This window comes from Scyliorhinus torazame, chromosome 3 (genome assembly GCF_047496885.1).
Source record: "Scyliorhinus torazame isolate Kashiwa2021f chromosome 3, sScyTor2.1, whole genome shotgun sequence".
Taxonomy (NCBI): Eukaryota; Metazoa; Chordata; class Chondrichthyes; order Carcharhiniformes; family Scyliorhinidae; genus Scyliorhinus; species Scyliorhinus torazame.
The window spans coordinates 355,037,714-355,060,242 of NC_092709.1; the positions used below are offsets into that span (position 1 = coordinate 355,037,714).

The 22,529-nt window shown below is 44.2% G+C and overlaps 1 protein-coding gene across 9 annotated transcripts in view; it reads right to left on the bottom strand.

The window, feature by feature from the left end:
* The window catches only part of znf638 (zinc finger protein 638), a 344,100-nt gene that overhangs the window by 105,152 nt on the left and 216,419 nt on the right, over nucleotides 1-22,529 (bottom strand). For all 9 annotated transcript variants that reach the window (XM_072497778.1, XM_072497779.1, XM_072497783.1 and 6 more), the window contains exons 2-5: nucleotides 18,296-19,832; nucleotides 7,773-7,834; nucleotides 3,496-3,534; nucleotides 1,384-1,985 (exon numbers count right to left, since the gene is read on the bottom strand). In XM_072497778.1, the coding sequence (XP_072353879.1) occupies nucleotides 1,384-1,985; nucleotides 3,496-3,534; nucleotides 7,773-7,834; nucleotides 18,296-19,832 (2,240 nt within the window). The remainder of the gene's footprint in view (nucleotides 1-1,383; nucleotides 1,986-3,495; nucleotides 3,535-7,772; nucleotides 7,835-18,295; nucleotides 19,833-22,529) is intronic.

Consider the following 22,529-nt stretch of genomic DNA (forward strand, 5'->3'; position numbering starts at 1 on the left):
GGATACTCCGGTTTCCTCCCACAGTCCAAAGACGTGCAGGTTAGGTGGATTGGCCATGATAAATTGCCCTTAAGTGACCAAAAAGGTTAGATGGGGTTATTGGGTTACGGGGATAGGGTGGAAGTGGGTCGGTGCAGACTCAATGTGCCGAATGGCCTCCTTCTGCACTGTATTTTCTATGTAAAAACAAGTCAACTGGCTGTCCTTTGTCTAACTTCCTCATTACCTCCTCAAAGAATTGTAACAGATGTGTCAGGCATAACCACCCCTTGACAAAGCTTTACTGACTCAGCCCTATTTTACCATGCACTTCCAAGTACTCTGCAATCTCATCCTTAATAATGAACTCTAAACTCTTACCATATAAATCCCATCGAAGCCAGCCTAACCGGACTATAATTTTCCATCTTTCTCTCTTCCCCCCCCCCCCCTTCTTAAACAGGGGTATTACATTCGCCATTTTCCAATCCTCTGGAACCCTCCCTCCCTTCAGTGATTCCTGAAAGACCACCACCAATGCCTCCACAATCTCCTCCGCTATCGCCTTCAGAACCCTAGGGTGTAGTCCATCCGCTCTGCGCCATTGATCCACCTTCAGACCTTTCATCTTCACCAGCACTTTCTCCTTAATGATGGCCTCTACACTCCCATGACTCGCGAAGCTCTGGTGTACCACTGGTGTATTCAATCATGAAGACTGGTGCAAATTACCTATTCAGTTCCCCTGCAATTTCTTTTTTCCCATTACTTCTTCTCCAGCCTCATTTTTCAGTAGTCCGGTGTCCATTCTTGCCTCTCACTCCACTTTTATTTCTCGAAAAATAACACTTGCAATCCTCTTGTATATTACTAGTTAACTTACACTCATATTTCACCTTCTTCAGAGGGTGGTGAATCTGTGGAATTCAGGGCTGATAAATAGCAAATAACATTTGTGCCATAGAAGTGCCAGGCAATGACCATCTCAAACACAAAAGAATTTACTGCCTTTGATATCAAATTATCATTGCCGAATCCCCCACTGTCAGCATCCTCGGGGGGGGGGGGGGGGGGGGGCAAAGATGTGCATTGGCCACGCTAAATTGCCTCTTAATTGGAAGAAAAATAATTGGGTACTTTAAATTTTAAAAATACATAAATACACAATGTAAATACATAGGCACAGGCACCGTTGTGAAGCATGCAAAATTCACACCTGCGAGTGGTACAAGCTGCAACTTTCTGGTGCATGTTTCAACCAAAAATAAAATGAAGGCAGATTCAGCTTTGCCAATCAGCTTACTCCCATGAAAGAGTCAGAATGTAAGGAGGCCATGTTACACAGCTAGACACATATCACTGCAAAACATAAACATAGCATGTGATAGATGAATGCTACAATACCTGAAATGCTTTTAGTTTCACCAATGGGTTTCTTGGCTACCACAGGTCGCTTTTTAATCTTCGGATTTACCAGCTTCTGATTTGCAGGTTTTTGAACTGCTGTCTTCTGATTTGCTGTCTTTTGATTTCCCAGCTTTTGATTTCCCAGCTTTTGATTTGCAGCAGGCTTTTGATTTGCAGCAGGCTTCGGCTTGGAGTTCTTAACAGGTAATTCCTTCTGTGCTTTGCGCTTGGGGCTGGGCTTGCGTGGCAAGGACCTGTGAGGGCTCAAATTTTGGGGGCTCAACTTGGATTTGTGTGGGCTCGGCCGTCTAAGTCTGGGCCGCTTTGGGCTTGGCCTTGGTCTGTGTGGGCTGGTGCGCCTGGGGCTGGACTTGGATCGGTGTGGGCTGGTGCGCCTTGGACTGGATCTAGAACGGTGCGGACTAGAGCGTCTTGGGCTTGCCCTGCGAGGGCTGGGCCTGCGTGGGCTTAAGTGCCTGGGACTGGATCTAGGCGAACTCATGCGCCGGGGGCTGGCACGCTTTGGACTCATCCGCCCTGAGCTGAAAGATGCAGAGGTCTGTTCTGAGATGGACATTTCTTTTTCTTTCTTCTCCTCTCTGAAATAAAATGAAAGTGAATTCAAAGCACAAACAATTTAGCACAAGGTCAGTGTTACTCCTTATTACTGATTACAGTTGAAACCTTTTACTCAGTCATTGTGCCTGTTCCAGCTCTTTTAAATGAGTTATTGTAGTAGTCTCACTCCACTGTCCCAAAATCACAATATTTATTGTACAGAAGGAGGCCACTTGGCCCAGCGAGTCTGCACTGGCTCACTGCAAAAGAATTCTGCCTAATCCCACTCCTCTGCCTCATCAGATGGTAGTTTTCGTTATTTAGTTTCCGGACCCTCAACTCAGAATCAACTATGTCGCTCTCCATCTCGGTAACAAATTCCATCATATTATCGTCTCTCAGTGCAACTAGATTGCCAATTATGCTTGACAAATCTACTGGAATTATCAAAGGATGTAACTTGTAGAGTTGACGAAGGGGAGCCAGTAGATGTGGGTTTATTTGAACTTTCATACAAAGTCCCACTTAAGAGATTTGCATTTGAAATTAAAGCGCATGAGATTGGAGGTAGTATATGGAGATGGATAGAAAACCGGTTGGCAGACAGGAAACAAAGTAGGAATAAATGGGTCTTTTTCCAAACGCCAGACAGTGACTAATGGGTACTGCAGGGATCGGTGCTAGGATTCCAGCAATTCTCAATGTATATGTATTATTTAGATGAGGAAATTAAATGTAATATCTCCATATTTTCAGATGACGCAAAGCTGGGTGGAAGGGTGAGCTGTGAGGAGGATGCAGAGAAGGAGGGCATGGTAGCACAGTGGTTAGCGCTGTTGCTTCACAGCGCCAGGGTCCTAGGTTCGATTCATGGCTTGGGTCACTGTCTGTACAAAGTCGGCACATTCTCCCCGTATCTGCATGGATTTCCTCCAGATGCTCCGGTTTCTTCACACAAGTCCCGAAAGACATGTTTGTTAGATACTTTGGACATTTTGAATTCTCCCTCCGTGAACCCGAACAGGCGCCAGAATGTGGCGAGTAGGGGCTTTTCACGCTAACTTCATTGCAGCGTTAATGTAAGCCTACTTGTGACAATAAAGATTATTATAATGTGGATAAATGTGAGGTTTTCCACTTTGGTAGCAAAAGCAGAAGGCAGGTTATCTGAACGGCTATAGATTGTGGGGGGAAATGTGCAATGAGACCTGGGTGTCCTTGTGCAGATTACAGTCGGTGGTGAAGACGACAAATGGCCTGTTGGCTTTCAAAGCAAGAGGATTTAGAGTACGGAAGCAGGGATGTCATGCCACAATTATATAGGACCTTGGTAAGACCACGCCTTGAATATTGTGCGCAGTTTTGGTCTCTTTATCGGAGGGTGTTCTTGCTATAGAGGGTGTGCAGCGAAGGTTTACCAGACTGATTCCTGGGATGACTTCCAATCAAAGTCCCCAAAGAATGCACATTCAACTGAATATCACAAAACTTGATCACACAAATACCTCCTCCCTGTAAATGTGGGAAAGAATTCTGTAAAATGCGACGTACCTTTTTGGAGGAACAGCATCTGGATCCCAATCTGGATACCTGCAACATAAAACATTTAGAAGTTTATTAGGAATAATACCAGTGTATTATTGTGATGAATGTATATTATATTTTATATCCTGTTGCAGTAATGTTATTAAACCCCTGGTTTAAAATACATACAGGCAGTGTATCTGCTAAAGCTGTAATTAAAGAGTCGTATAAAGTGAGGTAATCACTCATTCCAATCATTTACTTGGTTACTGGTAAAGGGCTAACTGAATATTATTTTGATTGTTGGAGATTCCCTGGAGTGTAGATAATTTGAGTAGGTGGTGTTTGGTCCTCATTAAGCAGGTTATTGAACTTAGTGGGATACATATGATGTAATTAATGGGAAGAGCCAGGCCTGTCTGTAGTTTTGCAGTCTGTTATAGGATTTTAAGTTGAACAGCAGTTTTGGTTGGGCAAATGCTGTTAGGTTGAGCAGACGTGTCCTGGATCTGCTCTTGAAAGGACTCGCTCCAAAAGTCTGCACAGATAAGCAAGTAACCTTTTTTTTTTTTTTTTATATAAACTTAGTGGAATTTGAACTGTATTATGTTGCTTAACTGGGATTAGCGGCAGGTGCATTCCCCTTGGATTGAAGAACTGTTAATTGTAAAGCTATTTCTCTGATGTTAATATGGTTAATTCGGAGTTTAAATTAGTTTGTTTTAACACAAAAGATTCCTATTGGTTAGAGTCAACACTCCTGGGGTGAAGTATCCTTTTCTCACAGTTTCACAAATAGAAAAGATTGTTCACGGTTCTCGTCAGGTATCCTTTTTAGATACCCAATTTAGAGTACCCAATTATTTTTTTTCCAATAAGGGGCAATTTAGCATGGCCAATTCACCTACCCTGCACATCTTTGGGTTGAGGTGTGAGACCCACGCAGACACGGGGTGAATGTGCAAACTCGCATGGACAGTGACCCGGGGCAAGGATCGAACCCGGGTCCACGGCATCATGATGCAGCAGTGCTAACCACTGCACCGCCATGCTGCCCCTCATCCGGTATCCGAACAAGGGTCTGGTTCAGTATCCTTACAACCTAATAAACTAGCTCCCAGCAGTAGCTTTTAGGTCCACAGTATGTGGAATTGTTTTCCAAATGGCAATAGCAAAAAAAAAAGCAGCTGAAGAATACAGTGAGTACTCCATTTAATAATAGTAATAATTGCTTATTGTCACAAGTAGGCTTCGATGAAGTGACGGTGAAAAGCCCCTAGTCGCCACATTCCGGCGCCTGTTCGGGGAGGTCGGTACGGGAAGTTCTACTTTACAGAACCCACCCCCACCCCCGAACTCGCCCCCCCCCCCCCCCGCCACCCCCTATAAAATTGATGTTCTGACTCTTCTTTGCCCATTCCAGGACCCGCTCCTTCCTCTGGTAACCGTGAAATCGGACGATCACCACCCGCAGTGGCTCGTTCGGCCGCAGCTTCTGCGGCAAGGCTCAATATTCCCTATCCAATTCCGGCGTGGCGAATACTTCATCGCCACCCACCAACCGAGAGGACAGCTCCGAAAAATACTTGGTTGGCCTCAGGCCTTCCACGCCCTCGACCTGTTCTCCAAATCCTCCACTTTGGCTTTCAGCCCTTATTCCCATCTGACATGTGCACCATCTTAGCTTCCAATGAAGCAAGCTGGTCCTCTTCCCTCAACAAGGCCTCCTCCACATCTTTAGCATCTCCCGTTGCTCCTTCACAGCTTTGAGTCTTGTTCCGCTGCTCCCGTATCCGGCCCAACGCCTCCTCGATGATGGCTTTGAACAACTCTTTAATCTCCTTCCCTTGTCGCTTGAATTGGCCTTCTGACTGCCAAACCTCTCCAACTCCTGTGCCATCACCCCAGCCAATGGTTCTAGCATGGTGAGTACGACCGCCAGATTAGTCAGGCTCGAGCCAGGGGTTTCTTTCCCGGTGCCTTCTTCGACGAGGATTTTGACATTCCTCAACTTATTTGAACTCCACACCAATCTCCTGGGATAGAACCCAAAATCTCCCGAAAAAACTGGGACAAAATGATCAAAATACCGTGACCATGGCAGGAACCACCTTTTATGCGACCTGCTTTCACACTCCGTCACCGGAAGTCTCTTCTCCAGATGTGGACCTAGTTTCCAATTCATTAATTTGTGGGATGTGGATGCTATTGGCAAAGCTGGAATTTGCCCATCCCAAGTTGCCGAGGTTGATACATCTGAATCACATGCTAGACCACTTCATGATGCAGTTAAAAGCCAATCACGTTGATATGGCACTGGAGTCACATTCAGATCTCAAATGGGCAAGGACAGGTTTCCTTCCCTGCAAGATGGGCAGCACGGTAGCCTTGTGGATAGCACAATTGCTTCACAGCTCCAGGGTCCCAGGTTCGATTCCGGCTTAGGTCACTGTCTGTGCGGAGTCTGCACATCCTCCCAGTGTGTTCGTGGGTTTCCTCCGGGTGCTCCGGTTTCCTCCCACAGTCCAAAGATGTGCAGGTTAGGTGGATTGGCCATGATAAATTGCCCTTAATGTCCAAAATTGCCATTAGTGTTGGGTGGGGTTACTGGGTTATGGGGATAGGGTAGAGGTGTGGACCTCGGATAGGGTGCTCTTTCCAAAAAAAGCCGGTGCAGACTCGATGGGCCGAATGGCCTCCTTCTGCACTGTAAATTCTATGAAATAAGATATTAAACCAAATGGGTTTTTGCAATCCATTGGTTACTTTTAGTGATGTCAGCTTTTTCCCCCTGGTTTCACTTCAGCCGATTCAAATTTTCAAACTCACAGTAGAATTCCAACTCATGTTTTCTGGATTACTAGTCTAGGCCTTCGGATTACTAGGCTATTAACATAACTGCTCTTAATCAGACCAAAGAAATACCTGCCAATAAACTAGTGTTCAATGATCTATTACATTAAGGAGAGTGGAGAAATTTCTACCTTGTGCAAGTCATTTTAAAAAGACGAATATTCAAATAACAGATTTTTACTTTTCTTTATTCATTCATGGGATGTGGCTGTCGCTGACCGGGCCATGCATTTGTTGCCCATTCCTGAGGGCATTTAAGAGTCAACCACATTGCTGTGTGTCTGGAGTTACATGTAGGCCACACCGGGTAAGGGCGGCAGATTTCTTTCCCTAAAGGATATTAGTGAACCAAACATGTTTTTACGAAAATCGGCAAATGGTTTAGTGGCCATCTTTAGACTTCTAATTCCAGATTTCTTTTATCGAATTCAAATTTCACCATCTGCAATGGCGTGATTCAAACCCGGGTCCCCAGAGCAAACTCCAGGTCTCTGGATTACTAGTCCAGTGACAATATCACTACGCCACTGCCTCCCCGTGCAAGAGAACAAATTGTATGATTTTCACATCCACGGGGTGTAGTGGTTCATTCAGTACTGTAGTACGGCAACAGCCAATGCTAACAATCCAGAGCACAAAAGTTCAAACCTCACCAGGGCAGTTTGAGAATAGAATTCTGGTTAAAACAAAATCTAGCAGGACTTTTCATAGGGTTTCCTGCCCTGTCACAAAAAGTGTGTCAAATGGCTGGAGGCAGGACTTCTGCCCCATCTGGCCTGGAGTGGTTGACAGCTCTCTAATTCCAATGGTGCCACCGGGGATGGAGGCCATTCCCAGCCTAGAAGCAGGACCTCGACGAAGGGTTGCGTTGGAAGTTTTTCGACAGGGCCAAGAGCAAGAGGGTGAACCTGGTGAAGGGAGAAAGAAACCTTGGGGTGGGTGCCTCCAATCAGGAAAGGAGGCCACTTGAGGGAGGCACAACCTACCCTCCTCATAATAGGCCCAAGCAAGCTAACTTACTTACAAGATGTAACTATAAATTAAGAGAGAGTGATGGAAAGAGATGGTTGAAGACGAGCATTGGGGCTGTATTTCTGCCAGTAATCTCAAACTAAGATACTGATCTCAGCAGGTCAACCTGTTCTTGTCGCAACGGTGGTAGGAGGAGAGTTGGCAGTGGTGTTCAGACTCTTATTGCAATAACTGAATTGGGATCAACCTTGGCACTCTGACATAAACAAACAGCTTTCTGACACTCACTATCTAGGTTCACACAAAGTGTAGTCTTTTCAACAGGTAACAAAGGGTTGTTTTACCCTGGCCAGAGGCCTGTGCCTTTGAGAAGAGAAAGGAAGAAAATGCATGCACTTGAAAGCCTCAGTATTCAAACCAATTCTTCATAATTGCCAACATCTGAAAAGAAAAATCCCAAACTTGGGTAAAATCCTTACTCTTTGAGCAAAAGCCGGCATCTGTCATTGTGGACAGATGCTTTGTTGTGACGCTCCCAATCCTGTGGAAACAAAGAGAAAACAACACATTTTAGTACAACACAAATGGGAAAACTAACCATTCTACAAATATGACCCAGTGATGCTCAGATGATTCATTCATTTCAATCAGTACATTGTGGTGCCACTCAAACCAGATTATGTCCACCCTACACAAGAGGTATCACCCAACAGTGATGGGTGCTTCCCATGGGTTGCTCTGGTGGAGAGAACTTATCGACAAACCACACAGTAATAATGTGCCAAACTGCTCCTGCGAATGCCATTCAACGCTGCAGAGACTCAGAAATATATCTGAGCACAGCAAGAAATACCAAACATGTGAAGCTAAACAAGTATTTGTGCATTGATTACAGCAAGTACAATGCTGTTTAGTATAGTTACCGTTATTCCTATAGTAATTTTACAAAGCAAAGCAGTGGCACTAAGTCAGGTAGCGAATTAACCTTCTGCAGTGATCTACAACTGGTATTTTTTCATGAGGATAACTTTGAACCCAGTGATTTGCACCAAGCAGCCATTGGAACACAAGGTACTGCACAGAAATGCATCATGGTTAATGGTTTCCTGCATTGGAGCCCAAAAGTGGGATCGTCCATTTCTCTTTATGGCTAAGTCACTGCTCCTTGTGGTTCCCCAAATATTGTTGGTATATCAAATCAGTAGATCGGCCACCAATGGCAGGTTATTTACTCTTGATCACACATGTGTAGGAACCTTTAACTGCAGGATGGCATTTAAAGCACAATTCCCCAGTTGAACAATCCAACCAAATGAGGTCATGATAAAATAAGTTAAGTCTCTCATCTAGAAAGGATAACAAAGGCCACAAATGATGGTTGAAAATGTAGCCCACAAGAGCCAGTGTGTGCAGGTTGGAAGGGGCAAAACAAATCAAATGATTTTTGGGTTGAACAGATAGTTTTGTGTATTAATAGTTAGCAGATTATAAACACATCAGGGGATGTACACTGGAACAGTACAATCAACTTTGTTTCATGAATCCCCATATCAAATCGGAATAGGTTAATAAATGCATTTGGCCAGGAACCTCACTTTCCCCCATCCCAATCCACACAGCAAATCTGCAGATTTTCTTCAAACAACATACACCATTTACCAAGGAACATTGCTCACCTTTTTAATAAGGAAACACAACAGGGCTTTTACAACAATATTTAGTCATCCTTTGGAAGATTCAAACTCACATTCCAAAAGTTAGATAAAAGATCATTCTATCATGAGAGCTTCCATGCCAGATGACCATTCATTGATACAGTGAATAAACATGTGTTAATCCAATTGAATCGGGCAAAATCTATCAGTATGTTTTAAATATCCTGCAATTTAATCTTCGTACTGTTCAAATGCCCCATAAGAGCATTACACCAAATCCACTGCAGCTCCTAGATTGCCCAGCTTTTAAAAGGAAATTCTCAATTACATATGACAAAGTCACAAACTCCATCTTTTTCTCTATTGAATTGGCTGATTTTAGACATGGTGGTTAATTCAATTATCCTGGATTGGGGAAGAGAAAATTTAAGATTCTTACTCTAGGGACCCCTTGAAAAATTATGGAAGGAAATCAGGCAAAGAATTCCTTATAATTCAACTCATTAACTCACACCACACATCAAAGTCACTCAGGTCCTGAAAGACAGCAACCTCAATAGCTTTGGGAGAGAAATGGATGGAAAACCGACTGTGAGCAATAATTCTTTGGACAGGTACAGTGCAACACATCAGTGGCTGAAATATTTGGTGAAGGCAGCCACTGAAAGATTATTCAACTAGTTCTTGTCTCTTTGCTCTTGTTTCGAAGAGTACCCACCATCCCATCAACTTGTACATCAGTAGGATAAGCTCAGGTTATCACATTGAACAACTCCACTATCATCTCATTTGTCCTTACGCAGCCTCCAAGCTCCAAACCAATTGGTGAAGTGATGCATTCAGCAAAATACCAACTGAAGAAAAACTAATTCTGATTTGCTGAAATGGGCAGAATAGTTGGATTTCAGTGACTTCAGAGACGAGATGACTTAATATTGTCAGTTTGAAAGAGCGAAGACCACCCAATAAAGTTGATACTGTATTCTACATTTTCACTTATTTCATCGTAGCTTTCAGGTTTGTTCAGCAGGTCCTTGTTGGGGAAATCCAGAGGTCAATAACAGCTCACTTCTCTGACTGTTGCTTTCTTCCATTTATATATAATCTCATCGCCCATGAAATCAGGAGCTTCTGGAACCTGGAGCACTGTAACTGATAGTTACAACCCAATGAAATCTGGCATTGAATATTTATAGGTATATTGAGATCAAACAGCATCACAAAGGATCCATAGAAAGTGTGGATCTTTAGCTGCCAACAAAACAATAGACACTATCTGCTTTGTGAAATGACCACTGATTGGGTGATCTGGGTGATCAGAAGTGTCTGCCATTCCCAACAATCCTTCAGTATGAATGTAACTTGGATAGCAACTTCACAGGTTTCTAAGCAATGTTCTGGGATTGACCCAATCAGTAGTTTAAACATTCTAGGGCATCATTTTCCAGCCACTTGGCAGTCATGACTGTTAAGTGGTCAATTAAAACAATGGGAAGACGGCGCTCCATGAACATCCCCATCCTCAATGATGGCGGATACGAGTACGTCAGTGCAAAAGATCGGGTGAAGTGCTTTCTACCATCGATGCCAAATCGGTAAACCATCTTGGCTTCCTCCTAAAGTTTCTATCATCATAGATGCCAGTCTTCAGCCAAATGAATTCATGCTATGTGATATTAAGAAACTGCTGAGTGTATTGGTAACAGTAAAGGTCGTGGACCCTGACAATACCCAGGCTGTAGTGAGAAAGACTTTGCAGAACAAGCAGTGCACCTGGCCATGCTTTTCCAGCACTGCTACAACATTGAGAATTAACAGAAACGTGGAAATTTGTAAAGCATGAAAAGCAGGACATATCTAAAATTGGTCTAATACCAACCTATCAGTCTACTCTCAAAGTTATAGGCATCAGGTGGGACTTTATTTAGCAATAACCTGCTAACCTCACACAATATGAATTCCAGAAGGATCACTCAAATTCAGACTTTGTTATACCCTTGACTCAAACACGGACAAAGGGGAGGGCTTTTGTCCTTAACATCAAGGCAGCATTGTGACATTAAGGAGCCTTAGTAAAACTGAAATGAGTGGGGATCCGAGGGGAAACTCTCAATTAGCACGAAAGAAGATGGTTGTGGTTGTTGGGACGTCAGTCATCCCAGTCCCGGGACATCATTGTAGACTGCTTCAAAGCAATGTTCTTTAGCCGCTTCAATGGCCCATCCTCCATAAGTTCAGAAGCAAGGATATTTGCTGATGATTGTCATGTTCCGTTATACTCTCAATTTCACAGAAAATGATGTTCGTGCCCAAATGCTGCAAGGAGTGGACACTTTCAGGCTTAAGCTGATAATTGGCAAGTAACAATTGTGCCTCAAGTTCTCGGCAATGACCATCTCCAACAAGAAAGAATTTAACCATCTCCCCATGGCATTACCATTGCTGAAACCCCACCATCAGCATCCTGGGGTTTTGACCAGTAACCTACCTGGATCAGGCAAATAAGTACTGTAGCAACAAGAGATCCAAGACTAGGTACTGAGATGACTAACTCAATTCCGGACTCCTCAAAACCTGTCCCACCATCGAGAAGGCACAAGTCAGGAGTGTGATTGAATACTTTTCAGTCGACTGAATGAGAGCAGCTCCAACAACATTGGTATTCCATCCATTACCTTAAAGCTCCACCAGCAGGAGATCTTGAAAGGCCGGGCTGCAGGTGCATAGGAAGACGATCTACAAGCTTCCCTTCTAGTTAAACACTACCCTGACATGGAAATACTCATTTTTTTGCCTCAGAATTTTGGCACACCCTATTTAATAGCACAATGGTAATACCACACAGAGTGCAATGCTTCAAGAGGCGAACCATTTTCATGCATGAAATACAGACAGCTGGTCTCAATGTTTGGTTCTCTCCGTCGTAACCACTAGCCTTTCACTTCTAAATCCTAGGTTTGAACTCAGCAGATATTGTTGATTGAGGTCTCCTCTGGTGAGTGGATGCTAATATAACCTTACTCCAGTTCCTGACGAGCAAGAGTTCCATAATATGAAAACTTTATCATCGAGTGCAGATCTGTTGGTAATCTCACAGTGAAAGTCACAAGATAGCTGGTGTAGGAAAAGCATTCATTCTGATGCAGTGGTTAATTACGCTTGATGTCGATAGCGGATGCTGCAAGACAAATTGTGTTCTTTTTCACTTTAATGATTAAAAGGCCAAAGCAGAACTTGCTCCGCATAACACTGCCAAATATGGTCTAGATGTCAGCATCAAGACCACCTAATGGGGCAATCATGTGCCCAGCACATCGTTAATGAATTAGACGAGGAGGACAACCAGTGAAGTAACTTATATATTGGTAACTGTTTTTCCCAATCACAGAGCTTCCAGATTTTTTGATAAATATATATTTTTGAGAACTCCCATTGCCAAAACTCCCTTTAACCTTCATACCTGCATTAAGGATCAATTACTATCGTGAACTAGATTCTGGTCAGAGGTTGCAGATTGCTGTAGTTTCCCGATTTGGGTAACAATGCAATTACGTCTTTTGCACAGGTTCATAACGCAGTACCTTCATTTAGGCGTACTGTACACCCTCTGAAGTGTCGATGAACATGAATGAACTAGAACTGAGAAAGACTGAATAGTCTCTAGACTCAGTATATTGCACTTTGACCAGTTACTGAAATATTGTATCCAAATGTAAAACAAAGATATAGATCTTTGATTCATTCGAAAGTGGAGGACGTACACACATTGTGGTATCACACGGCAACTTGAAGCCCAATTAGTGTTCAGCAGTGAACTCTGCACGTGAACCTCTGCACAGCAAAAGTAAAGTACAGGCTGAATGCCACCTGGAGAGGTGCCGAAAGCTTCATTACTCATTTTCAGACACGCAGCTACAAGAAACTGTGTTCTTGATGATGGGATGAGGCCCTCCTTAAGAAGCAGCTCTTGTGCTTCCATTACTCTGGACACAGCCTTTAAGAAACAACAGCCAGAGTCCCAGGGAGCTCAATTTGACTCCTGGAAGCACATGGACAAAAGACTCTCTCCCCTCCATGTTTTCTTCAAAAAGGTTGCGAGTGGAACTGCAGAGAACCTGAATGAATCAACAGGAAAGCCATTACAGGCTGCAAACAAAGACCAGGACACACTCTCTCTCTTTCCAGAAAGGCTGTGAGTGCTATATTTCTGAAACTAGAGATCGGAATATGGTTTTAAAAAACCCAAACTGAAAGCAAAGTTTGAAGAGGAGTAATGGTGCTGGAGACCACCACCTGAAATAAAGACTTGTTTTTCCCCTTTCACTTGTGTAATTTTTTAACCCCTTTCTTCCCCCCTGTGCTTAGCTGTCTTATGTGTGTGTGTGTGTGCGTGCGCGCGAGTGTATTTATAGAGGTTGGGGGGGGGCAAGTTAAAATGGGAATTGGGTAAAAGTTAACCAGTTGCATTTGCTGCATATTGCTTTATAGTTCTTGTTCCAAATAAACAGTCATTGTGTTTGTATTACAAACCTGGTGACTTTGGGTATTTTTCTAAGCATTATTGGTTAATTCACTTGTGTTGTGTGACTCCAGGTCAAGTGGGGCTGGAATTGACCGCCCAGGGTGGAGTCAATTTTGGGGACTTGGATCGGGATCTTTGGAACGGTAGACAAAGTTTGGGTTTCGGTATAAATTAAACACAGACCTCAGGTGTGTAATGATATACCATGATAGCTCTGAAAGCTGCTATGGGCTTTCTTCAGGAGACGACCCGTCTCTGGTATATTTGAAAGAGCTTCAAAAAGACACGGTAGTCAAACTGACTGGGGGATTAAAGATAGAGGTGCCTGCTACAGCTGGGAGGGTAGAGATAACGGAGGCGATTGGTCGACATTTACATTTTTAAAAGATGCTAAGAACACAGGGGAGATGCAGCAAAACGATGGAGATGAAGCAAAAATAAATGCAGGTGGAATGTGAAAGGAGAGAGCTTGCGTGAGTGCATGAATGAGTGAGAGAGATCCAGCTTAAGGCACTGGAAATTAGACGGGTGCTGCCAGAAATTAGAGGGGAGCTTATTCCAGTGGCACAGTGCTTAAATTTCCAGGCTCTCCCAAAGTTAGAAGAGGAGGTAAAAACCTTTTTTAGGGCTTTTGAGAAAACAGCAACCCAAATGGAGTGGCCAAGAGAAAACTGGACATTACCCATGCAAAGTAAATGGGGCTGGTTTAGCACAGTGGGCTAAATCGGTGGCTTGTAATACAGAACAATGCCAGCAGCACGGGTTCAATTCCCGTACCAGCCTCCCCGAACAGGTGCCGGAATGTGGCGACTAGGGGCTTTTCACAGTAACTTCACTGAAGCCTACTCGTGACAATAAGCGATTATTATTATTAAATTAACGGGGCAGGCACAGGACGTTTATGCTTCTCTGTCAGAGCGGGTGTCTAAAAATTATGATGAGGTTTAAAAAAGGTTATTCTGGTGGGTATGAATTGGTTACCTAACTTTTTGGGCAAAAGTATTGGAAATTGAGACAGCCAGGACAGACTTATGCCAAATTCAAAAGGGTTAAGCAGAACAATTTTCATAGATGGGTTCAAGCATTGGGAGTTGCAAGCATTGAGAGAGGTTACTCAGAGGAATTTAAGAATTCCCTAACTTCTCTGATAAGAACCCACGATGAAGACCAGAGGGTGAAGACTGCTAGACTAGCAGCAATTATAGCTGACGATTATAAGCTAATCCATAAATTTAAACCTTTGTTCCATCACCCCCATAATTTTGAAAAGGATAAAAAGGAGAATAATTTTTTTTTTTAATTCTGAAAAGGATAGGAAGTGGGAGAGTGAAAGGAAGACAGGGAGCCAAGGTAAAGAATGGATGGCTGAGAATGGTCCGAGATCGCTTCCTCAGACCAGGAAGGAAGGTACTGAGGGTGACAGTGAGACTAGAAAGCCACGGTGTTGCCATAATAAGATGGGACATTTTTGTTCAGCATGTTGGAAGTTGCAAGGAAAGCCCATGGGACTTGAGAGTTCATCAGGAGGATTACGAAAGGGAACAAAAGTGAAGAATACTACACGGCAGACTATGGCTTTAATTGGACTTAGGAGACCTGAGGTAAACACGGCTGTGGGAGCAGGTGAGGGGGAATGAGGTAGGAGATATGTGCAGGGTTTTCTCCAAGGGGAAGATTACTCCATTTTCCTCAGCTGATGTAGCCAAACCCATAATTATCTTAAGGGACACAGGGGCTATTCAAACTCTTGTACTGGAGAAGGATTGGTCTTCCCTCCAGAGAGCTCAATGAAAGTCAAGGTATTAGTGATTAGGGGCTTCTCACAGCAACCCAAAGCCTACTTGTGACAATAAGCGATTATTATTAATGAATGGGATAGGCGGAGATTAAATTCCAGCTCATTGTATAAAGTACAACTGGAGTGTGATTTAGTGTCAGGTCCAGGGGGTGTTGGGAGTGGTTAAGAAATTCAGTGAACGGAGTTGACCTACTTCTGGGGAATGATTTGGCTGGAGTGAAGGTCCATGATTACATAGAGCCTGAGGGAAGTACCACTGATAGCCCAAGAGATACCAATGGTGGGGCATGTGGGAATTATGAATACTCATTAGGTATTAAATGACTCCAAGGAATGTTGAAAGGCGTTAATCACATATCAAATGACGATGGTGGACGGCACGGTGACGCAGTGGTTAGCAGAGGAATTACAAAGTTACATAAGAGAACAAGAGGTATTTGAACAGTAGTTTCAGACTTTTCGGCATAGAGGGAGATGGGACTCTGACTGGCTAAATTATGAAGGGAATAGATAGGATAGATGTGGAGCGGTTGTTTCCGTTGGCGGGTGAAAGCAGAACTAGGGGGCATAGCCTCAAAATAAGGGGAATAGGCTGGTTTAGCACAGTGGGCTAAACAGCTGGCTTGTAATGCAGAACAAGGCTAGCAGCACGGGTTCAATTCCCGTACCAGCCTCCCCGAACAGGCGCCAGAATGTGGCGACTAGGGGCTTTTCACAGTAACTTAATTGAAGCCTACTTGTGACAATAAGCGATTATTATTAGATTTAGGAGTGAGCTTAGGAGGAACTGCTTCACCCAAAGGGTTGTGAATCTATGGAATTCCCTGCCCAGTAAGCAGTTGAGGCTCCTTCATTAAATGTTTTCAAGATAAAGATAGATAGTTTTTTTGAAGAATAAAGGAATAAAGGGTTATGGTGTTCGGGTAGAGCGGAGTCCACAAAAGATCAGCCATGATCTCAGTGAATGGAAGAGCAGGCCCAAAAGGGCTGGATGGCCTACTCCTGCTCCTAGTTCTTATGTGGTTGGATGTTGTCCCAGAGAAATGACTTTCCAGGACGCTCAGTTTGACTCCTGCAAGCAGAGGGACAAGGATTCTCGCATTCTCCACTGTGTTTTTTCCAGAAGGGCTGACAGTGCTGTATTTCTGAAACTGCAGAGAACCTAAATGAATGAATCTACAGGAAAACCATTACAGCTGCAAACAAAAACCAGGACTCACTCTCTCCAGAAAGGCTAGGTGTACTGCATTTCTGAAACTTCAGATACCTAACGTCTACGTTAAAAAACCCTGAACTGAAAGCAAAGTTTGAAGGAGTGTGGTGCTGGAAGCCACCACCATTTGAAGGAAAAACTCTTCCCCCTTTTACTTATGCATTTTAGTCCCTTTCTTTCCTTCTGTGTATGTCTTGTGTGTAGAGTGGGGAGCAGGTTAAAGCGCGGATTTAGATACACGTTCACCAGTTGTATTTGTAGCATATTTCATTATAGTTCTTGCTATTAACAGTAATAGTGTTTATATTTACAAACCTGGTGACTGTAATTATTGGGCAGCCAAGGGCCAATTTTTCTGAGAATTATTGGTTAATTTACTTGTGTTGTGACTCCGGGTCAACGCGCACTAGCCTAGGGTGTCACAACAATGATTTGTAGATTTTATGGACTTTTTCCACAACAGGCAGAGTGATCTTCCTGTGCTTGTGAATTAGAAAGAAGGAAGCATACAAATGCAGCATTTCATCAGGTATCACAGCACAGAAACATGGCGGCTGGTTAACATTCAATTCAGTCTTCGAGAAGAAAAACAAAAATCGATATGCGCAAGGACTTTCACCATCTTGGTTGAGCCTCAGATCCTGGAAGTGGAAATGAAGTTAAGTGAATTACACTAACCTTTCGCATCAACGTGAAGAGCTCCCTTTACCTTTTAGATTCTCCCCATTGATCAACCTGGTCTTATGGTGATAGTTAGAGGCAAAAGAAGTGAGGGGGTTTTCACTATCAATTTAAACAACAAAGAAACCACCAATATACTAGCGTTGCTACTCAGCTGCGAATAGTCAACCAACATGGGATTAAATATAATGATTAAGCACTTTGTTAAAAAGGTCATCAGCTGTCACACCTCAAACAAATGAGAGAGATGCACATCAGAAATTCTGATACAGCCTAGAAGATATTCAATAGAAATAATGAAGAATACCGCGTATAAACAGCTGTACTAGCACAATTTGAACATTTCATCTTTCCACCAATATGCCTTCTTGAAACTTTAGTGAGAAGTCTCCTGCAGTTCAGGAATCCGCACTGATGGTCACAAAAGCTTTCTTCATCTAAAATCAAGCAGCAGGCCTGAGAAAGTTAGGCGTACAATTTTTCATTAAATCATTGATTTTGTTTCTAGGAAACCGTTCACTGTTAATGAGATTGATAATTGAAAAGGATCTACCGTTTATATCTGCACGTTTTACAGATTCTCAGAAGGTCTTTCCATACGCGATGTTACCAGAATCTACCTGCAGCCACTCTGCTACCAAGAATCTATAAAGGGATCGGATTAAATTTTCACCCCTTCACCCAAGTACTTCAGGTGAATGGTGGCCCATTGTCCAGCACGAAAGACTGAGCACCTTAGCACAAAGCCAATACGACCGTGAAACACCAAATTCAACTGGTGGCAGACCTAGGACTCAACAAGGATTGACTGAATCATTTGCTACAATTATTTTGATTTAAATTAAAAATATAATGGGGGAGACTGAAGTACTGAAATATTATCTACATTAATGCCTAGTAAGCTCTATACACATCATGGCTTTAGGTTCTTCTCTACATGTGCAGAGACCTTAAATTAAATTTCTGAATGTATACTTGCCAAATTTAAAAAGGCGAACACGTCTTACCACTGGACTGCTATCCAGCCAATGGCAGTTTTGCAGGCAAACTACATAAGGTTGCATCCCACAAACACTATGCCTGTTAAGGAGGCAAATTATCAGAAAAGGCGAACTAGGTTAACAAACACTCACCCTCATTTGTCTACATTCTACGTTACACAAACTGCACACGTGGGGGAACCTCAGTGCAGGAACACCATAGTAATCATTCATCAACTTGGGTTTCGGCAATCCCTTCTTCACCACTGGAACTGTTCGTTTGATTCCATGAGTACTGTCATCTCGCGAAGGTTCCATTGGATAATTCTGGGATGGACGTTTAAATTCTTCACTCCAGGTACCTTCTCTCAGTGCTTCACGGCTGTAATGCATGCCTTGGCTGTCCATGGGTCTATCCCGATAGTCGTACTGCTGCCCGTGCCCATAATCTACCACACTGCTCTGTACTTCTCTTCTGTAGTCTTTATCTTGTAGCTTGTGTGACTGATCGTAGCTGCTGGATGGTTGCTGCTTGTTCATTTTTCGCATTCTTATTTCTCTTAAAATGTATGGCATATTTTCTGGAGTAAGCTTCTCATCTGGGTACCGACTTAGCTCTTCCAGATCTTCATTTGACAGGCCAAAGTTTGCCAATATATTAGAGGCCTTCATTGTATCATGAAAACGCTGAACTGCAGATCTCTGGTCTCCACTTTGAGATGTAGGTGTCCCACTGCTCCCATACCCAGGTCGAAAACCTCCAGACGAAGGACTCTGGTAGGAGGACCACTGACCTGAGCCTACATTATTCCCAGGTTGATTCATCATTCCCATGCTCATTCCACCAAAGTTTCCTTGTGATGCTCCTTGAGATCCCATTCCTCGTCCTCCTCCACCTCCTGCTCCTCCACCTCCTCCTCCTCCTCCTCCACTTCCTCCACCTCCTCCTCCTCCCATGTAGGGTCCTGATGTATTCATACCAAACTGGTTAGGTGTTCCTGGACTCTGCCCAAACTGGCTAGATGGTCCCTGGCTTTGTCCAAACTGGTTTGGTGGGCCCTGACTCTGCCCAAACTGGTTTGGTGGGCCATGACTCTGCCCAAACTGGTTTGGTGGGCCATGACTTTGCCCAAACTGGTTTGATGGGCCCTGGTTCGGTCCAAACTGGCTTGGTGGGCCTGGATTCGGTCCAAACTGGCTTGATGGGCCTTGGTTCAGCCCAAACTGGCTTGGTGGGCCTTGATTCGGGCCAAACTTGTTTGGTGGGCCTGGATTCGGGCCAAACTGACTTGGTGGGCCTTGATTGGGGCCAAACTTGTTTGGTGGGCCTTGATTGGGGCCAAACTGGCTTGCTGGGCCTTGATTCGAGCCAAACTGGCTTGGTGGGCCTTGATTCGAGCCAAACTGGCTTGGTGGGCCTTGATTCGGGCCAAACTGGCTTAGTGGGCCTTGGTTCGGGCCAAATGCACCTCTGGCATTGAACATGCTGATCTTCACAAGTGCTTGGTTCAAAGATGCAAGAGCTGTGTTGGATACTGTTGTGGAGGCGACCGAATTCAGCTGCTGCAGGGCCAGCTGGGCCTTTATCTGGGCGAGCTGCAAATTTGCTGAGCCTAACAGAAGTGGATTGGTAATGCCGAGGTTCAATGAATTCACTGCCGGAGCACAATTTCCCAAGAATAACGCAAAGCTGCAAGTTAAAAGACAAACATTAGATTTTTACGTTTTAGGCAAATTCCACATTTAAAGGGTTTTAAAGCCAGATCAATATATTTATGTTTGACTGCTTTAAAAAAATTATTTTTCATGTAGTAAACTAAACAGAAGAATACAGTTAAATCAGGACATCCAAGACATGATGAAATGTGTAACTGGACATAGAGTGGTTAACATTGGAGGCTTTGTGAAGGATTTCCACCTCATAAAAAATGTACAGTACGTACGATAATGCCAGCAAATACAACGTTCCAGCTTTTTAAAAAAAATCAATGGAATGATGAGGCTCAAGTTATAGACCCTTAAGTGAACACAATAACTCCTAGGGTTGATTCTGCAAGAGCCCCGTGTCCACAGCATTCTGTCGCACCTTTTATAAACAATCCCTGGTAACAATGAATTCTCTATGTGCTGTAAATAGAATTTCAAAATCACAATAATTTGTTACACAGGCTGATTTATCCAACCTATGAAAATCATAAAGACTTCTCAAGGAACCACCGACTTAAGTCTTTCTGTGAAGTGCTATGGCAGATTTCTCACCTATACGTCCATAGACATACCGTAACAAATCTTTTAAACTGCTCACACTTCGGGGCGCACAGTGGTGCAGTGGTTAGCACTGCTGCCTCACGGCCCTGAGCTTGACCCCGGCCCCGGGTCACTGTCCGTGTGGAGTTTGCACATTCTCCCCGTGTCTGCGTAAGTCTCACCCCTCACAACCCAAAAGATGTGCAGGGTAGTTGGATTGGCTGCGCTGAATTGCCCCTCAATTGGAAAAAAAAGAATTGGATACTCTAAATTTATATTAAAAAAAGATGAAAAATTGCTCACACTTCATGAATTCTCATATTAAGCCTGATCTGGAGTCAGGCAATTAGATTAACTTCTGCACTTTCAATCTTCCTTTTTGATAGTCAACCAAGTGCCTTGTTGTAGCCTAAGGGCTACACTTCTGTACCAAACCCAAGACAGTTCAGGCCTCAAACAACAGAATCGTTTGATTCAGGTGATATCACTGAACGCTTGGGCTTAAGCCCCACTATGAACAATTGAAATAGTCACTCCAGTGCAGTCGTGAGGTGATATAAAGTTGGAGATGTCATCTTGTACAGAATCAGGGATATTGGTGATCCTCTCCATGGCGTAACAGCCCTGACCGATATCAAGTTCAGTCATTGGGGTGAAGTACTAGAACGATGTAAGCCCCTAGAAGTTTACAGCAGCTGGATACAGCGCTTTCGGAAGGCAAGAAGACAGAAACATGCTCAGGTCTTGACTACACAACCAGTAACAGAATGGGAGACAATTATCCTACTGAACAATCAATAAATTAGCAAAATGCTGGGTTACAGTTTCTGACCTCATTAACATCTTAACATAATTGCAAAACGCTGGCTCAGTCAATAACACTCATGCCTCTTTCAGGCTCCATTCCAGGAACAGAACACATAATACAGGGTGCACTCCAATACAGTAAATGACGCACTATATTGACTTTGTTAAAAGTGGAGTTGGCTGCCTGTTTAGATCTGAAACAGAGTCCTGAGAATCATTCCACCTGCAGCCACTTGAAGGAACACAACGGATTCATACAGACCAGGAAAATTAAAGGTTCAATCATCCAGTTGTTGAGGTAGCGATCTAAGCTGCTACAGCAGTAGGTAGGATAGACTTGGCAATTGTCTCAGTACACCTGGGCTTGGTGAAAAGGAGTTGCAGGGTAGAGGAGTACGGTTGCCAGGTAAACTGCTATCCAGTGATCCCCTTCACCCAAGTGCAGGGAGAAACCTTGGGCGCGACTCTCCTGAAAGGCTTTGGTACTGAGTGGGAACTGCCACGAGCTTCCCGACGCTCGGCCGGCAACACGATTCAACATTAATTGGTCCACTAACGAGGTCCCATGGGCTGATTGCCGCAAATGGAGTCGCCAGCCGATTCACTGGAATCGCATTCGCCAGCCCCCACTAACAAGGTCGAGCAGCACTTGCTCAGCCAAACGCAGTCAGCTCGCAACAATGGCGCCCAGGCGACCGGCCGCAAGATTCGGGGACACAGACCAGAGGCGACTCCGGGACGCAGTGGGGGCCAGAAGATGCCCAGTTCCCGGAGGATCCCAGCAATCCAGCTACAGGGCAGCCAGTGCTGCCTGAGACGGGGTGGCTGCGGCTGTTAAGCTCTGGGAGAGTGACCAGTAGGACTGGTCTCCAGTGCCGAACAAAAGGAAACGACCTACACTGGGTAGCACGAGTGAGCAGAAACCCCCCCCTCCCAGAGACCTTACTGCCCGCACGCGAATATGCACCTCCCCCAACTCTCCTTTCACCAACCCCCTCCCAACCCTTCCTGCACACACCCTCTCCCACTACTGTGAACGAAACATGTGGCTAATGTCGCCCTCTTTCGGTCTCCTCAGGAAAAGCTCTCCCACAATCACCAGGAGAGGGCCCAGACTGGCGGAGGGTGCTGGACATTAGAATCCTCACCTCCTTCAAGGAGTGGTCCCAGGAAGTGACTGGGGTGGCTGAGGACATGAAGGCCACCCACGCGGAGGTTGGTCGGACACCACAGATCTGCGGAACCACTGGCTTCCACTCAGAGGACCTGTCAAATACGAGTGGTTATTGCCATACTCAGTGACCCATCCCTCCCACTGACCACATGTCCATTC